General features: G+C 55.1%; 1 protein-coding gene across 1 annotated transcript in view; it reads right to left on the bottom strand.

Moving 5' to 3' along the window:
- The window catches only part of LOC112115920 (START domain-containing protein 10-like), a 40,541-nt gene that overhangs the window by 4,534 nt on the left and 12,814 nt on the right, over positions 1-23,193 (bottom strand). The window contains exons 2-5 of the mRNA XM_026660834.1: positions 5,709-5,856; positions 4,658-4,761; positions 4,238-4,355; positions 2,317-2,369 (exon numbers count right to left, since the gene is read on the bottom strand). Coding sequence (XP_026516619.1) covers positions 2,317-2,369; positions 4,238-4,355; positions 4,658-4,761; positions 5,709-5,856 — 423 coding nt within the window. The remainder of the gene's footprint in view (positions 1-2,316; positions 2,370-4,237; positions 4,356-4,657; positions 4,762-5,708; positions 5,857-23,193) is intronic.

The following is a 23,193-nucleotide window of genomic DNA, read 5'->3' as shown; positions in this document are numbered from 1 at the left end:
CTGTCTGGTCACCCTACCCTGGGTAGCGGGCCCAGCGCAGGGAGACGCCCCCAGCCAAGAGGCCCTACAGGCCAGACTTGGAGGGGGATCGTAACCCTGACGGGGCGGGGGCAATGCTGGGAAGAAGGGTCCTGCCACCTAGAGCCTGAGGGCGTGTGGCCACCGCCAGAGCAAGTGTCCGACCTGCAGCATCCCTGCAGCACAGCCAGGGCCTGAGCAGGAGGCCTGGGACTTGTGAGGAGCAGACTGTGAGCTGCCCTGACATTCCAGCCATGGTTGGTTGTGTGTCCCCGTGCCACAGAGTGGGGGTGACATGTTTTCCTTTAACCGTTCCCATTTTTTCCTTATCTTTTAAATCGGTTGCTGCTTAATAAATTGTTTTTGCTTTGAACTGCATGTAATGATCAGTGGGTCAGGGAAGCATCCAGTGCAGAGAGTGCACCCCAGAGTGGGGACACCCTAGCCCCTGCCCTAAGTGACCACGACAAGGTTGGGGGTCGAGCAGCCCAGGAATCCTGGGCCCTGCCTTGTTGGGGTTACGAGGACTCTGCCAGACAGGAGAGTGGAAGGGGCGTCCTTGAGGGCAGGGAGGCCTCTGGGTAAAGGAAATGGGAGCGAGGACTCAGATCCTTCCGCTAGCCCATTTCACCAGGGTAGTGTATAAGCCAGGAAAGTTCCTCACAATAACGGGACCATTCCCGCATCTGGTGTCTATTTGCTTATGGGACACTGATATGAACCTGGTGTGAGTTCTAGACAATGACCTGGGCCAGGTCTATACTGTGAAGTTTTGCTGGCTTAGCTCTGTTGGCTAGTATAGCTCTGCTGGCAAAACTCCCTGTGTAAACATAGGCGCCGACTCCGTGGGTGCTCTGGGGCTGGAGCACCCACGGGGCAAAATTAGTGGGTGCAGCCAAGCTCCCCGCCCCACCCCACCTCACCTCCTCCTCCGTCTCCTCCCCTGAGCGCACCCTGTCCCCACTCCTCCTCCTACCTCCCAGTGCTTGCCGCCACCAAACAGCTGTAGCAAGCTCTGGGAGAGAGGGGGAGGAGCGGGAACATGGCGCGCTCAGGAGAGGAGGCGGGGAAGAGGCGGGGCCAGGGCGGGGATTTGGGGAAGGGGTTGGAATGGGGGCGGGTCGAGCACCCACCGGCGCCAGTAGAAGTCGGCGCCTATGTGTGTAAATGCAGCTTATATCAGCAAAAGAGTCATAAGAGCGACCATACTGGGTCAGAGCAATGGTCTAGCTAGCCCAGTGTCCTGTCTTCTGACAGTGGCCAATGCCAGGTGCTTCAGAGGGAATGAACAGAACAGACAATCAAGTGATCCATCCCCTGTCTTCCACTCCCAGCTTCTGGCAGTCAGAGGCTAGGGACACCCAGAGCATGGCATCCCTGCCCATCTGGCTACTAGCCATTTGGGCCTATCCTCCATGAACTTACCTAATTCTTTTTTTAACCCAGTTATACTTTTGGTCTTCACAACTTCCCCTGGCAATGAGTTCCACAGGTTAACTGCGTTGTGTGAAGAAATGGAGCTATCCTATCTCCTAGAACTGGAAGGGACCTTGAAAGGTCATCATGTCCAGCCCCCTGCCTTCACTAGCAGGACCAAGTACTGATTTTGCCCCAGATCCCTAAGTGGCCTCCTCAAGGATTGCACTCACAACCCTGGGTGTAGCAGGCCAATGCTCAAACCACTGAGCTATCCCTCCCCCCCAAGTACTACCTTCTGTTTGTTTTAAACCTGCTGCCTATTAATTTCAGTGGGTGATCCCTGGTTTGTGTGCTATGTGAAGAGGTGAATAGCACTTCCCTAGTCACTGTCTCCACACCAGTCATGATTTTATTGCCCTCTATCATAGTCTCGCTCAGTCGTCTCTTTTCCAGTCTTTGTAATCTCCTTTGCTGGGATAGCTCATGCCCCTCAGGGTGTGACTATGCCGGCAGAACAGCACCTTTCACCAGTCACGCTGCACCCAACGGGGCACTCCCCACGGCTGCACTAGCCAAGCTGGTGCTGAGAAGACAAAAGGCCTTTTTGCCATTGCAAGCTGTTGTCACTCGGGGCCCGCGGCTGGTGTAGCTGTCCCGGCAAACTCTTTCTAGTGTAGCCAAGGCCTGGGTGAGCAGCCTTGGGGCACGGCCAGGCCAGGTCGGAGGCTGCTCCATTCACCAGGCCTTACTCTGATAACAGCCTCCAGGCGTAGCTGTCACTCTGCTAAAGGGGAGTGGTGCTGCTAGCTGGATGAACCCGCTGGCGCCTGCTGCTCCTGCCAGCATGCAGTAACACAGCCGCCTCCGCACCCAGCTTACCTTTGGCGCCACAAACTGCGACATTTTGTTCACCACCCACTTTGGTAACGAACCTAGAACAAACCCGAGTTACTCAGACAGCAAGCGAGGCAGCCCCAGCGCTCCTCCGGGGCTGTCTGTCCCTCTCCGTCCTTGTGTCTGGCAGTCTAACGGCGTAAATACCAGAAAGGCAGCTTGGCAGCAGGTAGTGTACACTCTGTGGGGCCCAGTCCCTCCCTGGCGCCGATGCCTCCTCACGAGGGCTCTAAGCTCCTGTCCGCACTTAGTTTCTTGTTAAGTCTCCTGTGACAGCAGGGCTGGAGCATTAGTGTAGACAAGGCCAGTGCTCCCCGGGGCTCCTAGGCCGGCCTGCCGCACAGTGGTCTGGCTTGGTCTCTTCCCCCACCCCAGAAAGTCAGTAATGCTGCAGACACCACCAGGAAACCAGCTTATGCATAAAACCGATGGGCAGATTTCCCAGGTGCCACCCCATGGAAACCGCCTGGCCCCTGCCTGGATCCCAACAGCAGCCTCCAGAGCTTGGGGGGCAGGGTTGTGGGGCTGGCAGTACCCTGGGGATGGGCTCAGAGCTCGGGGGGGGGGCAGGGCTGTGGGGCTGGCAGTGCCCTGGGGATGGGCTCGGGGCAGGGCTGTGGGGCTTGGCAGTGCCCTGGAGATGGGCTTGGAGCTCGGGGGGCCGGGCTGTAGAGCTGGCAGTGCCCTGGGGATGGGTTCAGAGCTCGAGGGGCAGGGCTGTGTGGCTGGCAGTGCTCCAGAGATGAGCTCAGACCTTGTGGGGGGGCAGGGCTGTGGGGCTGGCAGTACCCTGGAGGTGGGCTCCGGGGCAGGGCCGGGGCTAGTTCTGATGAGACGGCAGGGAAGAGAAAGCTGCAGCACATAGAATCATAGAAGGTTAGGGTTGGAAGAGACCTCAAGAGGTCATCTAGTCCAACCCCCTGCTCAAAGCAGGACCAACACCAACTAAATCATCCCAGCCAGGGCTTTGTCAAGCCAGCCTTAAAAACCTCTAAGGATGGAGATTCCACCACCTCTCTAGGTAACCCATCCCAGTGCTTCACCACCCTCCTAGTGAAATAGTGTTTCCTAATATCCAACCTAGACCTTTCCCACTGCAACTTGAGACCATTGCTCCTTGTTCTGTCATCTGTCACCACTGAGAACAGCTGAGTTCCATCCTCTTTGGAACCTCCCTTCAGGTAGTTGAAGGCTGCTATCAAATCCCTCCTCACTCTTCTCTTCTGCAGACTAAACCCCAGTTTTCTCAGCCTCTCCGTGTAAGTCATATGCCCCAGCCCCCTGATCCTTTTTCTTGCCCTCTGCTGGACTCGCTCCAGTTTGTCCACATCCCTTTTGTAGTGGGGGGACCAAAACTAGACACAATACATAACCAGCTTGCGAGCCGGGTGAAGCCGAGCACAGGGCACAACAGCTGGCAAACACTAACCAATGGGCCAGGCCACCCAAGGTGGGCACAGGAGTGCAGCAGTGTCCCCAAGGGAGCCCAGTGGAGAAAGGGGATGGGGCGGCAGGGGGAGTGGGCAGCAAGCCCCACCAGCCCGTGGGCACTGGACAGACAGGTGGAGCTGGGTGTGTCCATCTGTCTGGCTCTCACATAGTCTTCTGCTGTCCTACTGATGTCCCCTGAGCTGCCCTGCCCCAGATGGGACGGGAAGGGAAGCAAAGGGCTGGCTGCTCCCTTGGGGACAGTCCATGTTCTTTCCCCCTGTTCATCACCAGCTTTGTGTTTGGGGGGTGCTGGGAAATTGGCCCCATCCCTTTGGGGGGTGTCTCCCCCCCAGGTACAGCATGTCAAGCAATACTTCCCCCTGCACGGGGCTGCCTCTGCCCCCCAAGCCGCCTCTGCCCCGCCAGGAGGAGCTGCAGCATTCCCCTTGGCTCATGTGTCATGCTGGGCGCTCACCTCGGGGGTCCACCTGGGTGAGGTAGTAGAGGGTGCAGCCGTGGGGGCCGTTGGCCTTGACCAGGTAGCCCGTCTGCAGGGACACGGCCCTCACAAAGTCCTTCCGTGGTGGGTACTTCTGTAGAGACACCACACACAGATCAGTGCCTGCTGTGCACCGGCTCACCGGGCAGCCACGCCACACAGGAGCTGTGCTCCAGCCCGCTCTGCCACAAGTTGTGCCCCCTGCGGCTGGGAGGCCAGGTCCGGCACCAAGGCTTGGCCTGGCTGGGCCTTTCCCACCAGCATTGCCCTGACCCCCACCCCTGAGCCAAAAGGCCAGTGCCTGATGCCAGGCTGGGGAGCTTGGTAGAGGCCTGGCACCCCTGCGTGGTGCCAGGCAGCAGGAGCAGAGCTGAGGTCAGCGGGGTAGGGGCTCACTGGGTGCTTGACGCTGTAGTTGATGATCATGTAGTCGTTGCCCAGGGGCAGCCAGGAGCGCAGGGTGACAAAGTCCCTGTTCTTCAGGGGGCTCGGGCACTTCCCTGCAAGGGAGAGAGTCTGTTATCCCCCAGGCACCTGCAGGCACGTCCCCCGATTCCCTCCCACGGACACCCCGCCCTGGGTTCACTCGCTCAGCTAGGACCTTTTGCAGGGCCAGGTACGGTTCCCAATTTTCTAATCACACAAAACCGAATAACCCTGCCCCGCCCCTTCTCAGAGGCCACGCCCCTGACTCGCTCCATCCCCCCTCCCTCCATTGCTACTTTTCTCCACCCTCACTCATTTTCACCGGGCTGGGGTTGGGAAGAGGGAGGGGGTATGGGCTCTGGGCTGGGGGTGCAGGCTCTAGGCTGGGGCCGGGAATGAGGGGCTTGGGGTGCGGGAGGGGACTCTGGGCTGGGCCAGAGGGTTGGGGTGGGGGGGTGCAGACTTGGGGTGGGGCTGGGGATAAGGGGTTTGGGGAGCAGGAGGGGGCTCCGGGCTGGGGCAGGGGGTTGGGAGGGGGTGCAGGGTCCTAGCGGCACTTACCATGGCTCCGAGGAAGCGGCTGCCAGGTCCCTGTGGCCTCTAGACGCATGGGTGGCAGGCACGTCTGCGCGGTGCCTTCACACCCTCAGGCACCGCCCCCCGCAGCTCCCATTGGTCACGGTTCCCGGCCAATGGGAGCTGCGGAGCTGGCACTTGGGCGGGGGCAGCGCGTGGAGCCTCCCTGGCCGCGTATGAGCCACAGGGACCTGGTGTCTGCTTCCTGGAGCAGCGCGGAGCCAGGGCAGGCAGGGAGCCTGCCTTAGCCCCGCTACGCTGCTGACCGGACTTTCAACGGCCCGGTCACTGGTGCCGATCGGAGGCTCCAGGGTCCTTATTGTGGTCGAAAACCATATGCCTGGCAACACTAGGCCCTGCCTGACGTGAAGGGTGGCAGGTGAGGGGCCCAGGGGAGGGTAGGAGTGTTGCACTATCTCCCCAGCCCCCCGCTGCCCTCACTCACAGGCATAGTATCCCACATCAGCGTTGGCTGTCAGGCGCCCAATGTCATAGGTCTCAATGACGTTGGAGTCCCATTTCTTGCGATAGTGGGTGTCATGCAGCACGTCATAGAGTGTCGCAGCCGGCACGTCCTTGCAGGCGATGCGCAGCTGCAAGGGGAGGATGGAGAGAGGGCTTGCAGTCAGTGAGGCTCTGACAGGAGCCCAGCATGCCCACACGGGCCTGGGGGCGTGGGCAGGGCGTGCCAGGGCCAAGTGTGAGAGAGGGGCACATGTGTGTGACAGCAGCCGTCTGCCCATGCATGTCAGGTACATCGGCACAAAGGAGTAGTGTGGCTCATCGCGGTTAGTGTGTGGATATGTATGGGGGGTGGCCCAGCAGAGTGCGTGCTAGGATAACAGCAACCTAGGGCTGGAAGAGCCCTCCAGAGGGCATCTAGTCCAGCACCCGGCACTGAGGCAGGACTAACTATACATATAAAATGATGGGGTCTAAATTAGCTGTTACCACTCAAAAAAGAGATCTTGGAGTCATTGTGGATAGTTCTCTGAAAACATCCACTCAACGTGCAGCGGCAGTCAAAAAAGCGAACAGAATGTTGGGAATCATCAAGAAAGGGATAGATAATAAGAGAAAATATCATATTGCCTCTATATAAATCCATGGTATGCCCACACCTTGAATACTGCGTGCAGATGTGGTCACCCCATCTCGAAAAAGATATATTAGAATTGGAAAAGGTTCAAAAAATGGCAGCAAAAATGATTAGGGGTATGGAACGGCTTCTGTATGAGGAGAGATTAATAAGACTGGGACTTTTCAGCTTGGAAAAGAGACAACTACGGGGGGATATGATAGAGGTCTATAAAATCATGACTGTTGTGCAGAAAGTAAATAATTATTTACTCATAAAACAAGAACTAGGGGTCACCAAATGAAATTAATAGGCAGCAGGTTTAAAACAAACAAAAGGAAGTATTTCTACATACAACGCACAGTCAACCTGTGGAACTTCTTGCCAGAGGATGTTGTGAAGGCCAAGAATATAGCAGGGTTCAAAAAAGAACTAGATACGTTCATGGAGGATAGGTCCATCAATGGCTATTAGCCAGGATGGGCAGGGGTGGTGTCCCTAGCCTCTGTTTGCCAGAAGCTGGGAATTGGTGACAGGGAATGAATGACTTGATGATTACCTGTTCTGTTCTTTCCCTCTGGGGCACCTGGCATTGGCCACTGTGAGAAGACAGGATACTGGGCTAGATGGACCTTTGGTCTGACCCAGTATGTCTGTTCTTATGACCATCCCTGATGAGTGTTTGTCTAACCTGCTCTTTAAAATCTCCATTGGCAGAGTCCACAACCTCCCTGGGCAATTTATTCCAGTGCTTAACTACCCTGACTGGTAGAGAATGTTTCCTAATGTCCAACCTGAACCACACAGGCTGCAATGGAAGCCGATTGCTTCTTGTCCTGTTCTGGGGCTAAGGAGAACAACCGTTCGCCCCTCCTCTAGGTAATGGATTTCTAAAGCAGGGTTTTCAAACATCCGACTTTCCAGGACGGCCGAGGGGACCCTCCCAGTAGCCACGCTGCCATTAACACTTCCCTGAGTCTGAGTGCCCGCCTGCCCAGCTCTGCCTCAGCTCCCAAACCCACTCTTCAGTCACACAGAGCCAGGCCCGGGTGGATTCCGCTGGGTGTGCAACCGGCTGGCAGTGCAGTGGGCTTATGGGAGCCTGAGAGCGGGGGGGGGGGGAGGGGTGTCTGGGGAATTAATGTGTGACACCCAGGGATGCTGGCTTTGTTCCCTTGCCCCAGTCACATGACCTGGGCCAGGGATCCCAAGGGGCTGCCTCTGGCACCTGGCAGAGGCTGGAATTAAATGCATATTAAAAATGCCAAGCCAAGCCAAATGCCACAACTGAGCCCAGCCCCAGCTGCAGAGGGCACTCAGGGAATCATAGAATCATAGAATATCAGGGTTGGAAGCAACCTCAGGAGGTCATCTAGTCCAACCCCCTGCTCAAAGCAGGACCAATCCCAACTAAATAATTCCAGCCAAGGCTTTGTCAAGCCTGATCTTAAAAACTTTTAAGGAAGGAGATTCCACCACCTCCCTAGGTAACCCATTCCAGTGCTTCACCACCCTCCAAAATTCATTCATATGTAACCCTTCTGCCTGTCTGAGTTGGCAGCAACAAGGGCCGGGTTCTGTATCTAGGGGTTCCGTTTCAATAACACAATGCAAAGCCAGCTCGATCCCCCACCCAGTGACCTGGGACAATTACATACCACCCCCCGGGTGCCTCTAAGAGGCAATACTTCCCATCTTGCAAGCACGGAGTCTGAGTGTAGGAAAATCCTTTTAATAAAGGAGGGAAACAATGCAGTATTACATTGGGGAAACACCACAAACAGGATTCATAACACAAACCATGAGCAAAAGACCCATCCCCAAGTAAGTTTGGCAGTGTCCTTTTCCACTCAGGGTCTTAAGTCCAGCAATCCAAAAAATCACCCAAAAGTCTCTGTCCCTGGTCAGTGCAGCCCCAGCGTTCAAAAGTTTATCTGCAAAGTTTTACCTTCCAGCCTGGGTGGAAACGGGGGGGGGGGGGCACCGAGGTGTTAAGGGGCACCTTACGTGGTCCGAGACCGACTGCCCCACCTCTCCATGGGGTTGTGCTGCAGCCTTCACCGTGAGCCACTCCGCTAGCTACTCCACTCCACCAGCCACTCCACTCCACCAGCCATTCTGTGAGCCGGCTCCAGCTGTCCCACAAACATACTCCACTCCACCAGCTGCTCAGCAATATATCTTCAGCCCTCTCCCACAAGCACTCAGCAATTTTAGCTTTTAGTAGTAGGGGAGCCTCAGTGCTGGTGCACTATTGGCCCAAAATGAATTCAGCTCAACAGCCTGTAACTACATTCTTAATGGAATCAAAATTAGCTCTGATATTCCACAGTAGAGACAATGCAAATGGCATTTCATACCCACAAACAATGCCCATACTATCAGATACACATCCCTACCCCCAGCCTCTCTTAATTCACTGGGTTTTAGAACCCATGTCCCTTGTCTAGCGAGTGCTACTTAGTTGATGGCGAGTCCCTCTGTCATAAAACAGTTCCACTGTCCTTGATTCACATAATCAGGGTACCTACACTTTATTCTTCCTGCCCCAATAACAGAGAAACTGGGGATCCCACAGCAGCCAAAGTGACCACTTGGGCTGCTGTGGACTCATGCTAGGCTGGGTAGGTGTGCCTATGCAAATAAGATCAGCCCCTGAAGTTCTTTTGCACAACTCTCCACAATTCACCACCAGATGTCAGGGTAGAGCTCATCCTGACTCTGCTTACACATATATAACTGTAAGCATCTTTGCCTCAGTCACCAGCAGAGTTTGAACTCAGATTTTCTGGATGCAGTGCAAACCTCTACCACTTGAGCTAACAGAGGAACTGTTTTGAGCTTTGGTCTCTCCTTGGACATCTGACCATTCCATCTGGGCTCTGAGCAGTGCCCCTCATCGAGGTCTCTGGCAGGAACGACCATCCCTGCCCTCTGTGGGTCTGATCATGTGGCTCCCACTTGTGCTGGGATCAGGTCCTGCTGCTGCGGCCTGGTCAGCGGCCGCTCTGGGTCTTCCAGGGCTGGCGCTTCCACTAGGCGACCCTAGGCAGTCGCCTAGGGCGGCAGGATTTGGGGGGTGGTATTTTGCCGCCTGCGGCAGAAATTCGGCGGCGGGAGGTCCTTCCACTCCGGATCTTCGGCAGAAATTCGGCGGCGGGTCCTTCACTCGCTCCGGGACCCGCCGCCAAAGTGCCTCGAAGACGCGGAGCGGAAGGACCCCCGCCGCCGAAGACCCCAGGCCCCCTGAATGCTCAGAGGAGGAGTGCTGCTTCTCCCAGAGCCTGTGTTTGCTGTTTCTGGTGCGTCTCACTGTCAGCGGCAGGGTGGGCAGGATGGAGGGAGGTGATTGGCAGGAAGTTCATGGGATCCCAGTCCTGCTGAGGCTCTGCTGCCTGCCTGGAGGTTGTGGCTTTCTGCTCTGTTCTCTGGGCTGGGGCTCTCTGTTCCCCTCCAGGGGCTGATGCACAGAGCACTCCACTGGGTAGGAGCTCATAGTGGGTCTGGTAGCTCAGACAGGCGAGGCTCATGTGCCAGGCTCAGAGGGGGTGGGTCCATTCCCACTGCTGCTGGCAGGGCAGGAAGCCAGCTGGTGGCTCCAGCTCCTGACCTAGCTGCATGGGGGGCTTTTTGGGAGAGTCCTGGAGCCATCCCACCCACCCTCACTGCAGGGGGACAGGCCCCTGAGGCCCTGCAGGGGCTGGGGTATTTGGGAGACTGGCTACTCTCTGCCCCAGGAAGGTGTGGGCAACGAGCACTGGCCCAGCTCCCGGGAGGTAGAATCTATGCACATAGGCTGGCACTGGTGCTGGGATGGCACGGAACTCAGAGCACTTGCCTGGGCATGCCTTGTTTTGCCCAGTGGCTTGGCCTCTCACTCCCTGAGACAAGGGGCAGCTGCATGCTGGACAGGAGATCTCTGCCACCAGGTGAGGGTGTGAGAGGCGAGCACGTCCTGGGCCCTGGGGCTGTGAATGCTGCAGGCAGCCAATCTCCCCCCCCCCCCCCCAAACCCTCTCATCTGAAAACCGATCCGGCCAGCCCCGTGCATTGTCCCATCCAAATGACACTCCAGAGCAAGCAGGGTTGGGTTTCTCTCCCCGGCCCCTGGCTGGGTCCTGTGAGATCAGCGGTAACCAAAGCTATTAACTGGTAACCCAAGCTGCAGCGCGGTATCAAATCCTCAAGAGAGCGGGTGCATTATTGATGAGCCCACCCAGCCTGGGTGCCCCTCAATGCTGTGTGGCTGCAGCACCAGGTGGGCTGATGGAGACGTCTACGACCCCTCATTAGAGGCCCTGCATTTTTGATGAGGTGCTCAGCAGCTGCCAGGTAACTAGAGACAACCCTTTGCATAGGCTGCCATTGTCACCCCCCCCATTAATCTCCAACTGCCTGCCCAGCTCCCCTCAGCAGTCCCCCACAGGCACCTCGTGGCCCGGTTTGTTGCAGAACAGATGCCCCGTGACGGCGCTGGTGAAACATTATCGTCTCTTTCCTCTCCTCCTGTGGGCAGGCGTTGGGATGTCTGGCAGCCTGCTGACTGCCCCCATCGCACATCCACCTCCTAGGCCTGCAGCCTTTGGCCCCTGCCCTGATGGGCACTGCTGGGTGCACGGTGAAGCTGTACCTAGGACAGAGAGGCCCGGGCCCCCTCTTCTGCTGTACTGCCTGTGCAGGGCCAGTGAGGATACGCCCAAAGTGCACTTGGCCAACTGCGCAATGCTGAAGAGTATCTGAGCAACAGTGTGGTTGGGGTGGGCAGGTTCCAAGCCCCCAGCTCTGCAGCTTGACTCAGCTAACTGGAGGTGTTGAGAGGTGGGCTTAGCAGAGCTCAGCCAGAAAGACGCTTACAAGAACTCCATGCATTAAAGCATCCCTAGCTCACTGGGGTTAGAGTTTCACAGCTGGGAAATTGGGGCATACGTCTCTGCAGCTTCCTCCTGTGTCAGCTCCCCTTTCCCCGCCCACCAGGAACACCCCAGCTCCCAGCCAGTGGATCTCCATGGCTTTTCCAGCAGAGGCCAAAGTCCCCAACTCAGCCCCTCTGCAACCCAGCCCCCCTGCAAAACACCATCCTGCCCCACAGAAACAGGTCCCTCCCCAGCCCCCGGCGATCCAGGGACCCCCAGACTGTGCCACATAGATGGGAAACCCCACTTGGCCTGCACCCCCTTGTTCCCAAGCCATTCACAGGCTCCATTGCAACCCCCCGGCCTGGCGAGCACCAGGGTCCCACAGTCACACTGAAGCCCATGGCCAGAATCGGGGCGCTTTCGGCAGGGGCAGTGCCGTGAAACGTTTCTGAAGTTGGGCTGCTCCTCAAGCTCCCTACGAGCCCTGGGTAGCGGGGCTGGGGGCAGAGCTAAGGGTGTTGGATTGCAGACATGTGAAGTTTTAAGAGTGCCTGTGTTCTGTTGAACTGAATATGCCTCTGTAAACAGCCCAGTGAGCTGTGGGTGCAGCTCCCCCAGCGACTTCATCTCAGACATGCTTGCTCCACAGGCTTGTTCTGACTGCCAGCCTGAGCTCCGGGCAGCAGGTCGGGCTCCCTCCTCCTGTGCACCACCTGCCACAATGATTCTGCAGCCAAGCCAGGCCCTTGGTGACAACAGTGCAAGTTCTGCCTTCAAGGCGCGTGCACTGAGTGGCACTGATGGACCACGATGCACTGCCAGACTGATTGCAGAGTCTGCCCTCTCACTCCCTGTCTCCAGCCTTCTGGGGAGGATCTGAGTGAGGGTTCAGAACAGAACGTGAGTTCCAGACTGCCTCGCACCCTGGTCGTGGCTGCAAGTTGCTGAGTTACGATGGGCTGAGCATTCAGTGCAAGTTTTCTAAAGCAGTTGCAATAGTTATGCCATGTACCTGCTCCCATTGTTGTATTCTCTGAGCCCCACATCGATAGCCACCTTGGGGAGGCCGGGTAGCACCAACAGCCCCATTTAATGGGGGGAAACTGAGGCCCAGGCAGGCTGAGTGACTGGCCCAAGGTCACACAGGGAGACCGTGGCAGAGACCTGAACCCACGCCTTCCAAGGCCCCAGCTGATGCCTAAGCACTTGGCCATTCTGCCATCCACAGCACATGTGTGTGCATGCACCCACACACAGAATCACCCCCCCCACACACACACAGAGAATCACCCCCCCACACACACGCTTCCATGCACAGTTACACACCCGCCAGAGGACACACACTGCGTGGCCATTCGCCTAAAGAGACTCTCCACCTGCCCATGTTCACACAGCCTGTACACGTTCTGGATGGGGGCAAAGCTGTACATGGCCTAAGCCACCTCCAGCTCAGCTCCATGTGGCCCCAGCTCCATTTCAGTGGCAGAGGAACAATTTCCTCCCTCTGTGCTGCAGGGCTAGCCTCACAACGGGGAGTGTGTGTGGGGGGGGGGTCAGGTCAGGAGAGTGAGTGGGGGCGGGCACAGTGCACCTTGTCTAGCTCAGGAGGGGGAGCAGCTGTCCCACATCCCACAGACTGGGCAATCAGTGTATATAGAGGCAGCTCAAGAAGTCAATATTGAATCTCAATGAATCTCCCCAGCTAGCACTGGCCCATAATGCACTGGGCCAGACACCGTGGGAGCCCATGGCTGATGTATTGTTTTCTGCCCCTCTGACACCCTTCCTGATGGATGCACATCACACATGAGCAGTGCAGGAGAGCTAGCCCAGCAGGCAGGAGAGATGGTAAAAGCATTCATAGTTAGGAATGTCCCCTGTGGGGCAGGTACCCCCATGCAGAGATACTCAGGCCCCCGTGGGGCAGATACCCTGTACGGAGATACCCAGGCACCCTGTGGGGGGTATCCCCATGCGGCAATACCCACCCCACAGGGGCCTGGGTATCCCCGTGCGGGGATACCTAGGGCCCCTGTGGGGCAGGTAGCCCCTTGCTGTGATACCCAGGGCTCCTGTGGGGCAGGTACCCCTGTGTGGGGATACCCAGGACCTCTGTGGGGCAGGTACCCCGATGCGGGAATACCCAGGGCCCCTGTTTGGGGGATACCCCTGTGCGGTGATACCCAGGGCCCTGTGAGGCAGGTACCCGTGAGGTGGGTACCCCCATGCTGTGATACACAGGGCCCCTGTGGGGAGGTACCCCCGTGTTGTGAAACTCGGTGCAGGGTGGGGTGTGGAGGAATGAGTAACAAATGGAAGATGAAGAATTTGGTTTGCACCATTAATAGGCAAGTAGCAATTTTTAAATTCCCTTTCCCTTCCTACCCACTAGTATGTTACTGCTATCCCCCCCACTCCACCCATGGGACCTGTGCTGCCCACAGTGCCAGGTATAGAATCATAGAATCATAGAATATCAGGGTTGGAAGGGACCTCAGGAGGTCATCTAGTCCAACCCCCTGCTCAAAGCAGGACCAATTCCCAACTAAATCATCCCAGCCAGGGCTTTGTCAAGCCGGGCCTTAAAAACCTCCAAGGAAGGAGACTCCACCACCTCCCTAGGTAACGCATTCCAGTGCTTCACCACCCTCCTAGTAAAATAGTGTTTCCTAATATCCAACCTAGACCTCCCCCACTGCAACTTGAGACCATTGCTCCTCGTTCTGTCATCTGCCACCATTGAGAACAGCCGAGTTCCATCCTCTTTGGAACCCCCCTTCAGGTAGTTGAAGGCTGCTATCAAATCCCCACTCATTCTTCTCTTCTGGAGACTAAACAATCCCAGTTCCTTCAGCCTCTCCTCATAAGTCATGCGCTCCAGACCCCTAATCATTTTTGTTGCCCTCCGCTGGACTCTTTCCAATTTTTCCACATCCTTCTTGTAGTGTGGGGCCCAAAACTGGACACAGTACTCCAGATGAGGCCTCACCAATGTCGAATAAAGGGGAACGATCACGTCCCTCGATCTGCTGGCAATGCCCCTACTTATACAGCCCAAAATGCCGTTAGCCTTCTTGGCAACAAGAGCACACTGTTGACTCATATCCAGCTTCTCGTCCACTGTGACCCCTAGGTCCTTTTCTGCAGAACTGCTACCTAGCCATTCGGTCCCTAGTCTGTAGCTGTGCATGGGATTCTTCCGTCCTAAGTGCAGGACTCTACACTTGTCCTTGTTGAACCTCATCAGGTTTCTTTTGGCCCAATCCTCTAATTTGTCTAGGTCCCTCTGTATCCGATCCCTACCCTCTAGTGTATCTACCACGCCTCCTAGTTTAGTGTCATCTGCAAACTTGCTGAGAGTGCAGTCCACACCATCCTCCAGATCATTAATAAAGATATTAAACAAAACCGGCCCCAGGACCGACCCTTGGGGCACTCCGCTTGAAACCGGCTGCCAACTAGACATGGAGCCATTGATCACTACCCGTTGAGCCCGACGATCTAGCCAGCTTTCTATCCACCTTACAGTCCATTTATCCAGCCCATACTTCTTTAACTTGGCAGCAAGAATACTGTGGGAGACCGTATCAAAAGCTTTGCTAAAGTCAAGGAATAACACATCCACTGCTTTCCCCTCATCCACAGAGCCAGTTATCTCATCATAGAAGGCAATTAGGTTAGTCAGGCACGACTTCCCCTTGGTGAATCCATGCTGACTGTTCCTGATCACTTTCCTCTCCTCTAAGTGTTTCATAATTGATTCCTTGAGGACCTGCTCCATGATTTTTCCAGGGACTGAGGTGAGGCTGACTGGCCTGTAGTTCCCTGGATCCTCCTTCTTCCCTTTTTTAAAGATGGGCACTACATTAGCCTTTTTCCAGTCATCCGGGACCTCCCCTGATCGCCATGAGTTTTCAAAAATAATGGCTAATGGCTCTGCAATCTCATCCGCCAACTCCTTTAGCACCCTCGGATGCAGCGCATCTGGCCCCATGGACTTGTGCACGTCCAGTTTTTCTAAATAGTCCCGAACCACTTCTTTCTCCACAGAGGGCTGGTCACCTTCTCCCCATATTGTGCTGCCCAGTGCAGCAGTCTGGGAGCTGACCTTGTTTGTGAAGACAGAGGCAAAAAAATCATTGAGTACATTAGCTTTTTCCACATCCTCGGTCACTAGGTTGCCTCCCTCATTCAGTAAGGGGCCCACAGGTATATTGACCCTTCTGCTGCTCCTGGCCGTGTGCCCGTCTGTCCATGTCGGTCTCCCCAGGTGATGTCCTGGTGCCTTTGACAGTCCCTGTGTCACAGACATGGCATGGCAGCTGTGCCATGGGGCCAGCTCTGTTCTGGTGACCTCCCCAATGGCAGGGCCACTCTCCTCCTGCCCTGCGATCACTGGCTGGAGAAGATGCAGAACAGCTGCTCATCTACAGGACTCAATGCATTTTCTGTTATTACCCTGAATAGCCCCCGGGAGCGTCACCAGACTCCCCCTCGAGCCTTTGCTGACCACAAGGCAGGCTGCGAAATCCGTGCAGCCTCAACTGGAGCAGAGCAGTCCAAGGGACCCTCCCCCTGGGGATAAACATGCTTCTGGGAACACCCTGCCCCTGCTGGCTAGTTAACCCCCGGGGGCCTTCCCAGCTACTCTAAGGTGCTTGCGCTCCATACTAGTTCCCACGTCCAGGGCTTGCTGCGGTTGGGCTCAGGCCAGTCCCACAGGAGGGAAATGCCGCCAGTGGGGATCTGACTATGGCAGCCTGCTGTGGGCTCCAAGCATCCATGTGACTCTTGGAATGCTGGCAGCCCCGAGCATGCCATGGGTGGTGTGTATGCCCATGTGTGGCTAGTGCCTCAGCCAGCGCAGCACTAGAGCGCCCCCTGCTGCACTAGGGGCCAGCTCAGATTTAGAAGCACAGCATAGAACCCTGGACAGCACCTCACTCTCCTCTCGGAGCATGAGCCCTTCTCCCCTTCGTGTCTAGCGGAGCCTGCACGGGACCATGGCACTGACTGGGGATCATGGGCTGGGGGAGGGCGGTGGAGATCATGGGCTGCACTGTGTGGGCACCATCCATGAAAGTGCTTTGGTGTTCCAGCAGGACAGGCCTTGTATCTCAGCAGCTCAGTATCACTAATGCATAACTCACAGAGCCCTGCCATGCAAAAAAACCACACTTGCGATGACATGTTTTCTGAGCTCATGCAGTCCTCCTGCACTGATAGGGCACAGCTTAATGCATGGAGGCATTCAGTGGCAGAGGCCAGGAAAGAATTAAGTGAGCGCGAAGAGCGGAGGCAGGACGTGATGCTGAGGCTAATGGGGGAGCAAACGGACATGATAAAGCATCTGTTGGGGCTGCAGGAAAGCCCACAAGAGCACAGATCCCCGCTGCATCCACTGTATAACCGCCTCCCCTCCTCCCCATGTTCCATAGCCTCCTCACCCAGATGCCCAAAAAGGCGGGAGGGGGGAATTAATAAAGAAAGAATGCATGGTTTCAAAACAATGGTTACTTTATTTCGAAGAGGGGAGGGTGGTTGGCTTACAGGGAATTAAAATCAACAAAGGGGGCGGGTTTGCATCAAGGAGGAACATACACAACTGTCACACCGAAGCCTGGCCAGTCATGAAACTGGTTTTCAAAGCCTCTCTGATGCACAGCGCACCTTGCTGTGCTCTTCTAATTGTCCTGGTGTCTCGCTGCTCAAAATCGGACGCCAGGCGATTTGCCTCAACCTCCCACCCCGCCATAAATGTCTCCTCCTTACTCTCACAGATATTATGGAGCACACAGCAAGCAGCAATAACAATGGGAATGTTGGTTGCGCTGAGGTCTGACCAACAGTGCCAGCGAGCTTTTAAACGTCCAAAGGCACATTCTACCACCATTCTGCACTTGCGCAGCCTAAAGTTGAACTGCTCCTTACTACTGTCCAGGCTTCATGAACGGATCCCCTGAGTAGGAGAGCAGAGTTACAGCGGAAGCGGTAGATGACGACGGTTAGCAGTCCTACTGCACAGTCTGCTGCCAGCAGCATCCAGGAGGACCAGAATGGATCCCCTGAGCTCGTCGCTAGGGAGCAGGAGAGCAGAGTTGCAGGAGAGCAGAGTTGCAGCGGAAGCGGTGGAGCCGTCAGGGCCACCCAGGGGGGGGGGGGGCAAGTGGGGCAATTTGCCCCAGGGCCCCATGAGAATGTCAGAGGCTCCCCCGCACCTTTGCCTTCCCCCATCCCCCGGCGCCTCAGCGCGTCATGTCCAGGAGCGGCCCTGGACAGCGCTGCAGTGGCGTGGCTCGGGTGGGGCCTGAGGTCCTCCTGCTTGGAGCCGCGTGGTAAGGGGGTGGGGCTGCGAGCTCCGGCGGGCTGAGCGGCAGGAGCTCCTGGACGCAGCTTGCTGAGGCTCTGGGAGAGGCGGGGGTAAGCAGCATGGTAAGCCCCTCTGAGCTGGGCACCACCTGACCCCCACCTCCAAGCCCAGCCCCTCTGAGCCGGACACCCCCCGACCCCAGCCCCCCCAGCCCTGACCCCCAGCTCTGAGGCCAGCCCCTCTGAGCCGGGCACCCCCCGACCCAGAGCCCAGCTCCCCACCCAGCCCTGGGCAACAGTAGCGCCACCCCCAGGCAGCAACAGCCCATTGGCACCAACCATCACCATCACCCAGTGACAGCCCATTATGTAATTGCAAATGTATACATACCATTAAAGCATTTACTGTTTTTAAATAATGTATTTCGTGTATTTTCAATTTATTAAAAATTAATTTTTGAATGTATTTCACTGGTTATTTTTTACATTTCCAAATACATGTTACTATAGTATTTCAACTTTTTTTATGGAAAGGGCCCCCGAAATTGCTTTGCCTCAGGCCCCCGTAATCCTCTGGGTGGCCCTGGGAGCCGTACACCATGCCCTGGAGGTTGCTAGGAGCTAGGCAGGGAAGACGTTCCCAGAACCCCCGGCCAAGCTACATGTCTGATGAGGACGGTTAGCAGTCCTACTGCACCGTCTGCTGCGAAGCCAAGGGGCTGCTGCTGTGTAACAATGCCAGCTGCTGCAGGTGCTTCTGTGTCGAATGCTTGGAGGTCCGGGTAGGGCAAGGTACCTTGGCCAAGGCAAAAGAGCAAGAGCCCTGGAGCTGTTACATGTGTCAACCACAGAAGTGCTACGGGGTGTTACAGCGCCGACCGGACTGGAATGTACGGCTGCAAGACTTCTTCACTAGCAACAAAGGACAGGAATATGATGCACCTAAAATCTAAAAAGGCCCGCACATTTCCCAGAGTCACTACCCTTGATGACAGAACGTCAATGATTGCATTGGCTACTTGGATCACAGCAGCCCCCACAGTAGACTTGCCCACAACAGCAGCAGTGACGGTGAGCTGAGTGGGCTCCATGCTTGCCGTGGTATGGCGTCTGCACGAGTACCCCAGGAAAAAAGGCGCAAAACATCTGCCGTTGCTTTCATGGAGGGAGGAGTGACTGATGACGTACCCCAAACCACCCGTGACAATGTTTTTGCCCCATCAGGCATTGGGAGCTTAACCCAGAATTCCAATGGGCGGCGGAGACTGCGGGAACTGTGGGATAGCTACCCACAGTGCACCGCTCCATAAGTCGATGCTAGCCACAGTAGTGAGGATGCACTCCACCGACTTAATGTGCTTAGTGTGGACATACGCAATCGACTGTATAAAATTGATTTCTAAAAATAGACTTCTATAAAATCGACCTAATTTTGTAGTGTAGACATACCCTTTGTTAAAGCCATGATTTTTCCTGTTTAGCAAATTTTATGAATTTAAGCTCCCGGGCTTGTTTTTTGAAAGTTTTCTGCAGGTTTCCTTTGAGGACAGGGACAGAGAGATCAGATATTGAGTGATTGATCGTGAAAAGTGTTCACCCACAGGTGACTGGGTGTTTTTATCTTTTATTGTTTTTCTGTGAGAGTTCATTTGAGAGCATAGGCGCCAACTCTGTGGGTGCTCCGTGGCTAGAGCACCCACGGAAAAAAAATGGATGGATGGGGGTGGGGCCTAGGGCGGAGGTTGAGCGCCCCCCGGGAACTCAGGAAGTCAGCACCTCTGTTTGAGAGCGTAGTGATTGTCTGGTTTCACCCACACTGTTGTTATTGGGGCATTTAGTGCACTGGATGAGATACACCCCATGTTGTGATAGGCATGTGTAGGACCCATGTATGCTGAAAGATGTGTGGTGTGGTCTGTGGATCATCGTAGCAATGGAGATATGTCTAGAGGTTTTGCATCTGTTGTTCTGTCAGAGTCTGGTGCTGCTTTGAGTTGGTGTGTCCTGGTTTGTGGAGAACTTGCTTCTGATGATGAATTTGGTGAGGTTGGGGCGTTGTTTGAAGGCCAGAAGAGGGGGTTCAGGAAAAATTTATTTCAGGATGTTCTCCCCATTGAATATGGATTGTTATTAAAAAAATCAGGAAAAAAACGGAAGGAGAAATCGTTAACAAATATCACATCCAGTGCAATCTCTCCACCATTGACAGAACAGCTATTCAGTCCCTGAAATTCAACCACCTGATAGTGATCAAACCAGCAGACAAAGGGAGTGCCATTGTAGTTCTCAACTGTGAAGACTACGTCAATGAGGCCAACCTACAACTCTCCGACACCACCTACAATAAAGAACTCAAAGAAGAACCCACACCACAATTCACCCAGGCATATCATCAAATCCTTCCCCAAACAACTCCAAGAGAAACTCTACAACCTCATCCCCCATAAACCATTCCCAGGGACCTACTACATGCTTCCCAAGATACACAAACAAGGGAACCTAGGCAGACCCATCCTATCTGGCCATGGCACTCTTACTGAAGGAATATCGGGACTCATAGAAACCATCCTCAAACCACTCACCACACAAAAGGCCAGCTTCCTTCAGGATACAGTTGACTTCCCCAGATACACCACAACATTAACAGCCTCCCTCAGAACAGCATGCTTGCCACCTTGGATGTCACCTCCTTATACACCAACATCCCTCACAATGACGGCATCGCTGCCTGCCTCATATATCATAATAGAGGCTCAATTTAAATGTATACTCCAAATTAAAAAACACAGTAAGAGAACCAAAAAAGTGCCACTATGGCTAAACAACAAAGTAAAATAAGCAATGAGAGACAAAAAGGCATCCTTTAAAAAGTGGAAGTTAAATCCTATTGAGGGAAATAGAAAGGAGCATAAACTCTGGCAAATGAAGTGTCAAAATATCATTAGGAAGGCCAAAAAAGAATTTGAAGAACAGTTAGCCAAAGTAATAGATTTTTTTTTAAAAGTATATCAGAAGCAGGAAGCCTGATAAACAACTAGTGGGGCCACTGGACGATTGAGATGCTAACGGAGCATTCAAGGACAATAAGACCATTACAGAGAAACTAAATGAATTCTTTGCATCTGTCTTCATGGCTGAGGATGTGAGGGAGATTCCCAAACCTGAGTCATTCTTTTTGGGTGACAAATCTCAGGAACTGTCCCAGATTGAGGTGTCATTAGAGGAGATTTTGCAACCAATTGATAAACTAAACAGTAATAAGTCACCAGGACTAGATGGTATTCTCCCAAGAGTTCTGAAGGAACTCTGTAGCAAGGAGACGCGGTCTCCTGCCCTGTCAGAAGGGGAAAGACCCGAGATTGCCCCCTGGTGGGCAGAACCAGCCCACCTGCAGCCGCCCCACCAGAAGCAGAGGGGCGGGACAGGAAGCAGGACTATAAAAGGCCAGCCTCCTAGCTCAGTTGGGAGAGGGCTGCCAGAGGAGCAGGACATCTCTTCCTTGCTGCCGGGGCCCAGAGCTGAAGGAGACGGCTGCCCGACCAGAGGAGTTACCTGAATTGCTGGAGACCAGCAATGCCGACAAACTGCTGGGGCTGCCATTGGCTGTTTACCCCAGAGAGACCCAGGATGACCCCAGAACCCAGGTGCCCCAAACTGGGGAGGGTAGAAAGAAGCCCAGGGACACCAAATAGGGTTTGGCTGTGGAACTATTGTGAACTGGCCAGCGTTTTGTGGGCAGATCCCCGCTGACCTAGCGGCAAACTACCCTGCCACTAATAGGGCCCTGGGTTGGGACGCAGTGGAGTGGGAGGGCCTGCATCCCACTACCTGTGAAGGGTGGCCACCTCCCCACTAATAAGCCAGGAGGCCTGAATTGGGCTGGCGCCCACCGGAGCTAGGGCGCCAGGAGCATTTGCTGTCGCTCTGAGTTGAGAGCTAATTCCCAACCCTGAACTGCTGGGCTGTATCACAGGGACTCAGCCTGAGCTATAAACTGTGAATTGCCCTGATTGAGGGAGTGGGGCAGAGAGACTAACTAAGGCCTGGGCTGATTGTTGGCCAGGCCTGCTAACCGCTCACTGCCCTGATTGAGGGATTGGGCAGAGGGACTAACTGCTACTTGGATTAATCACCAGGTGGACTCACCAGCTGGGAGCTGCGCCCTGCTTGAAAAACAGCGAGGCGGCATGGCCTCCCGCCCTGTCAGAAGGGGAGAGACACACGCCCCTCCTTACAAACTCAAATGTGAAATTGAAGAACTACTAACTGTGGTATATAACATCATTTAAATCAGCTTCTGTACCAAATGACTGGAGGATAGCTAATGTGACGCCAATTTTTTAAAAAGGCTCCAGAGGTGACCCCGGCAATTATAGGCCGGTAAGCCTAACTTCAGTACCGGGCAAACTAGAAAAGAATTATCAGACACATAGATGAACATGATTTGTTGAGGAAGAGTCAACATGATTTTTGTAAAGGGAAATCATGCTTCACCAATCTACTAGACTTCTTTGAGGGGATCAACAGCATGTGGACAAGGGGGATCCAGTGGATATAGCGAACTTAGATTTTCAGAAAGCCTTTCACAAGGTCCCTCACCAAAGGCTCTTAAGCAAAGTAAGCAGTCATAGGATAAGAGGGAAGGTCCTCTCATGGATCAGTAACTGGTTAAAAGACAAGAAACAAAGGATAGGAATAAATGGTCAGTTCTCAGAATGGAGAGAGGTAAATGTTTCACCCAGGAGTCTGTACTGGGCCCAGTCCTATTTAACATATTTATAAATGATCTGGAAAAAGGGGTAAACAGTGAGGTGGCAAAATTTGCAGATGATACAAAACTACTTAAGATAGTTAAGTCCAAAGCAGACTGTGAAGAGCTACAAAGGGATCTCACAAAACTGGGTGACTGGGCAAGAAAATGGCAGATGAAATTCAATGTTGATAAATGCAAAGTATTGCACACTGAAAAACATAATCCCAATGAGTGTTCCCTCTAATCACCTTCATATTGGTGCACATAACAAAATTCATGTGGTGGGGCTGGGGCCGAGGGGTTCGGAGGGTGGGAGGGGGTTCAGGGGTGGGGCAGAGGGTTGGGGATGAGGGGCTCAGGACTGGGGCAGAGGGTTGGGATGCAGGGGTGTGAGGACTCCGGCTGGGGGTGCGGGCTCTGAGGTGGGGGCAGGGATGAGGGGTTTGGGGTGCAGTAAGGTGTTCTGGGCTACAGCAGGGAGAGAGGACACCCCCAGCTCTCTCTCCCCGCAGCAGCAGCTGGGCTAGGGGAGAGAGGTGCCTCTCCCCGCTGGGGCAGCTCTGGGGTGGGAGCTACAGGATAGGCACCCCTCCCTCGGCCCCCGCAGGTCTGGCCAGGGCTGACTTCAGGGACGGGTGCCCCGGACGCAACAGGTCCAGGCCATGCCGTGCTGCCACGGTCCAGGCCGTGCCGCCCGTGTTCGGGCCGGGCAACCATGGCTGGGTCCGGGCCTGAAGCACACTGCCCTGGCTGCGGCTGGGTCCAGGCCATGCCGCACCGCCCCGTCCGGGTTTGGGCCAGGGTAGGGGCACCCCGGGCACGGCAGGTCCGAGTTGTGGCATAGTTGGGGCCGGGAGGCCGCCCCGGCAGTGGCAGGTTGGGGACCGGGCTAGTGTGAAAGTTACTAGTGACCCCCCTTAACGGCTAGTAGCCG

Source organism: Terrapene carolina, unplaced genomic scaffold (assembly GCF_002925995.2).
Source record: "Terrapene carolina triunguis isolate 2854851 unplaced genomic scaffold, T_m_triunguis-2.0 Scaffold838, whole genome shotgun sequence".
NCBI classification, from domain to species: Eukaryota; Metazoa; Chordata; order Testudines; family Emydidae; genus Terrapene; species Terrapene triunguis.
This window is presented reverse-complemented; position numbering and strand designations above follow the sequence as displayed.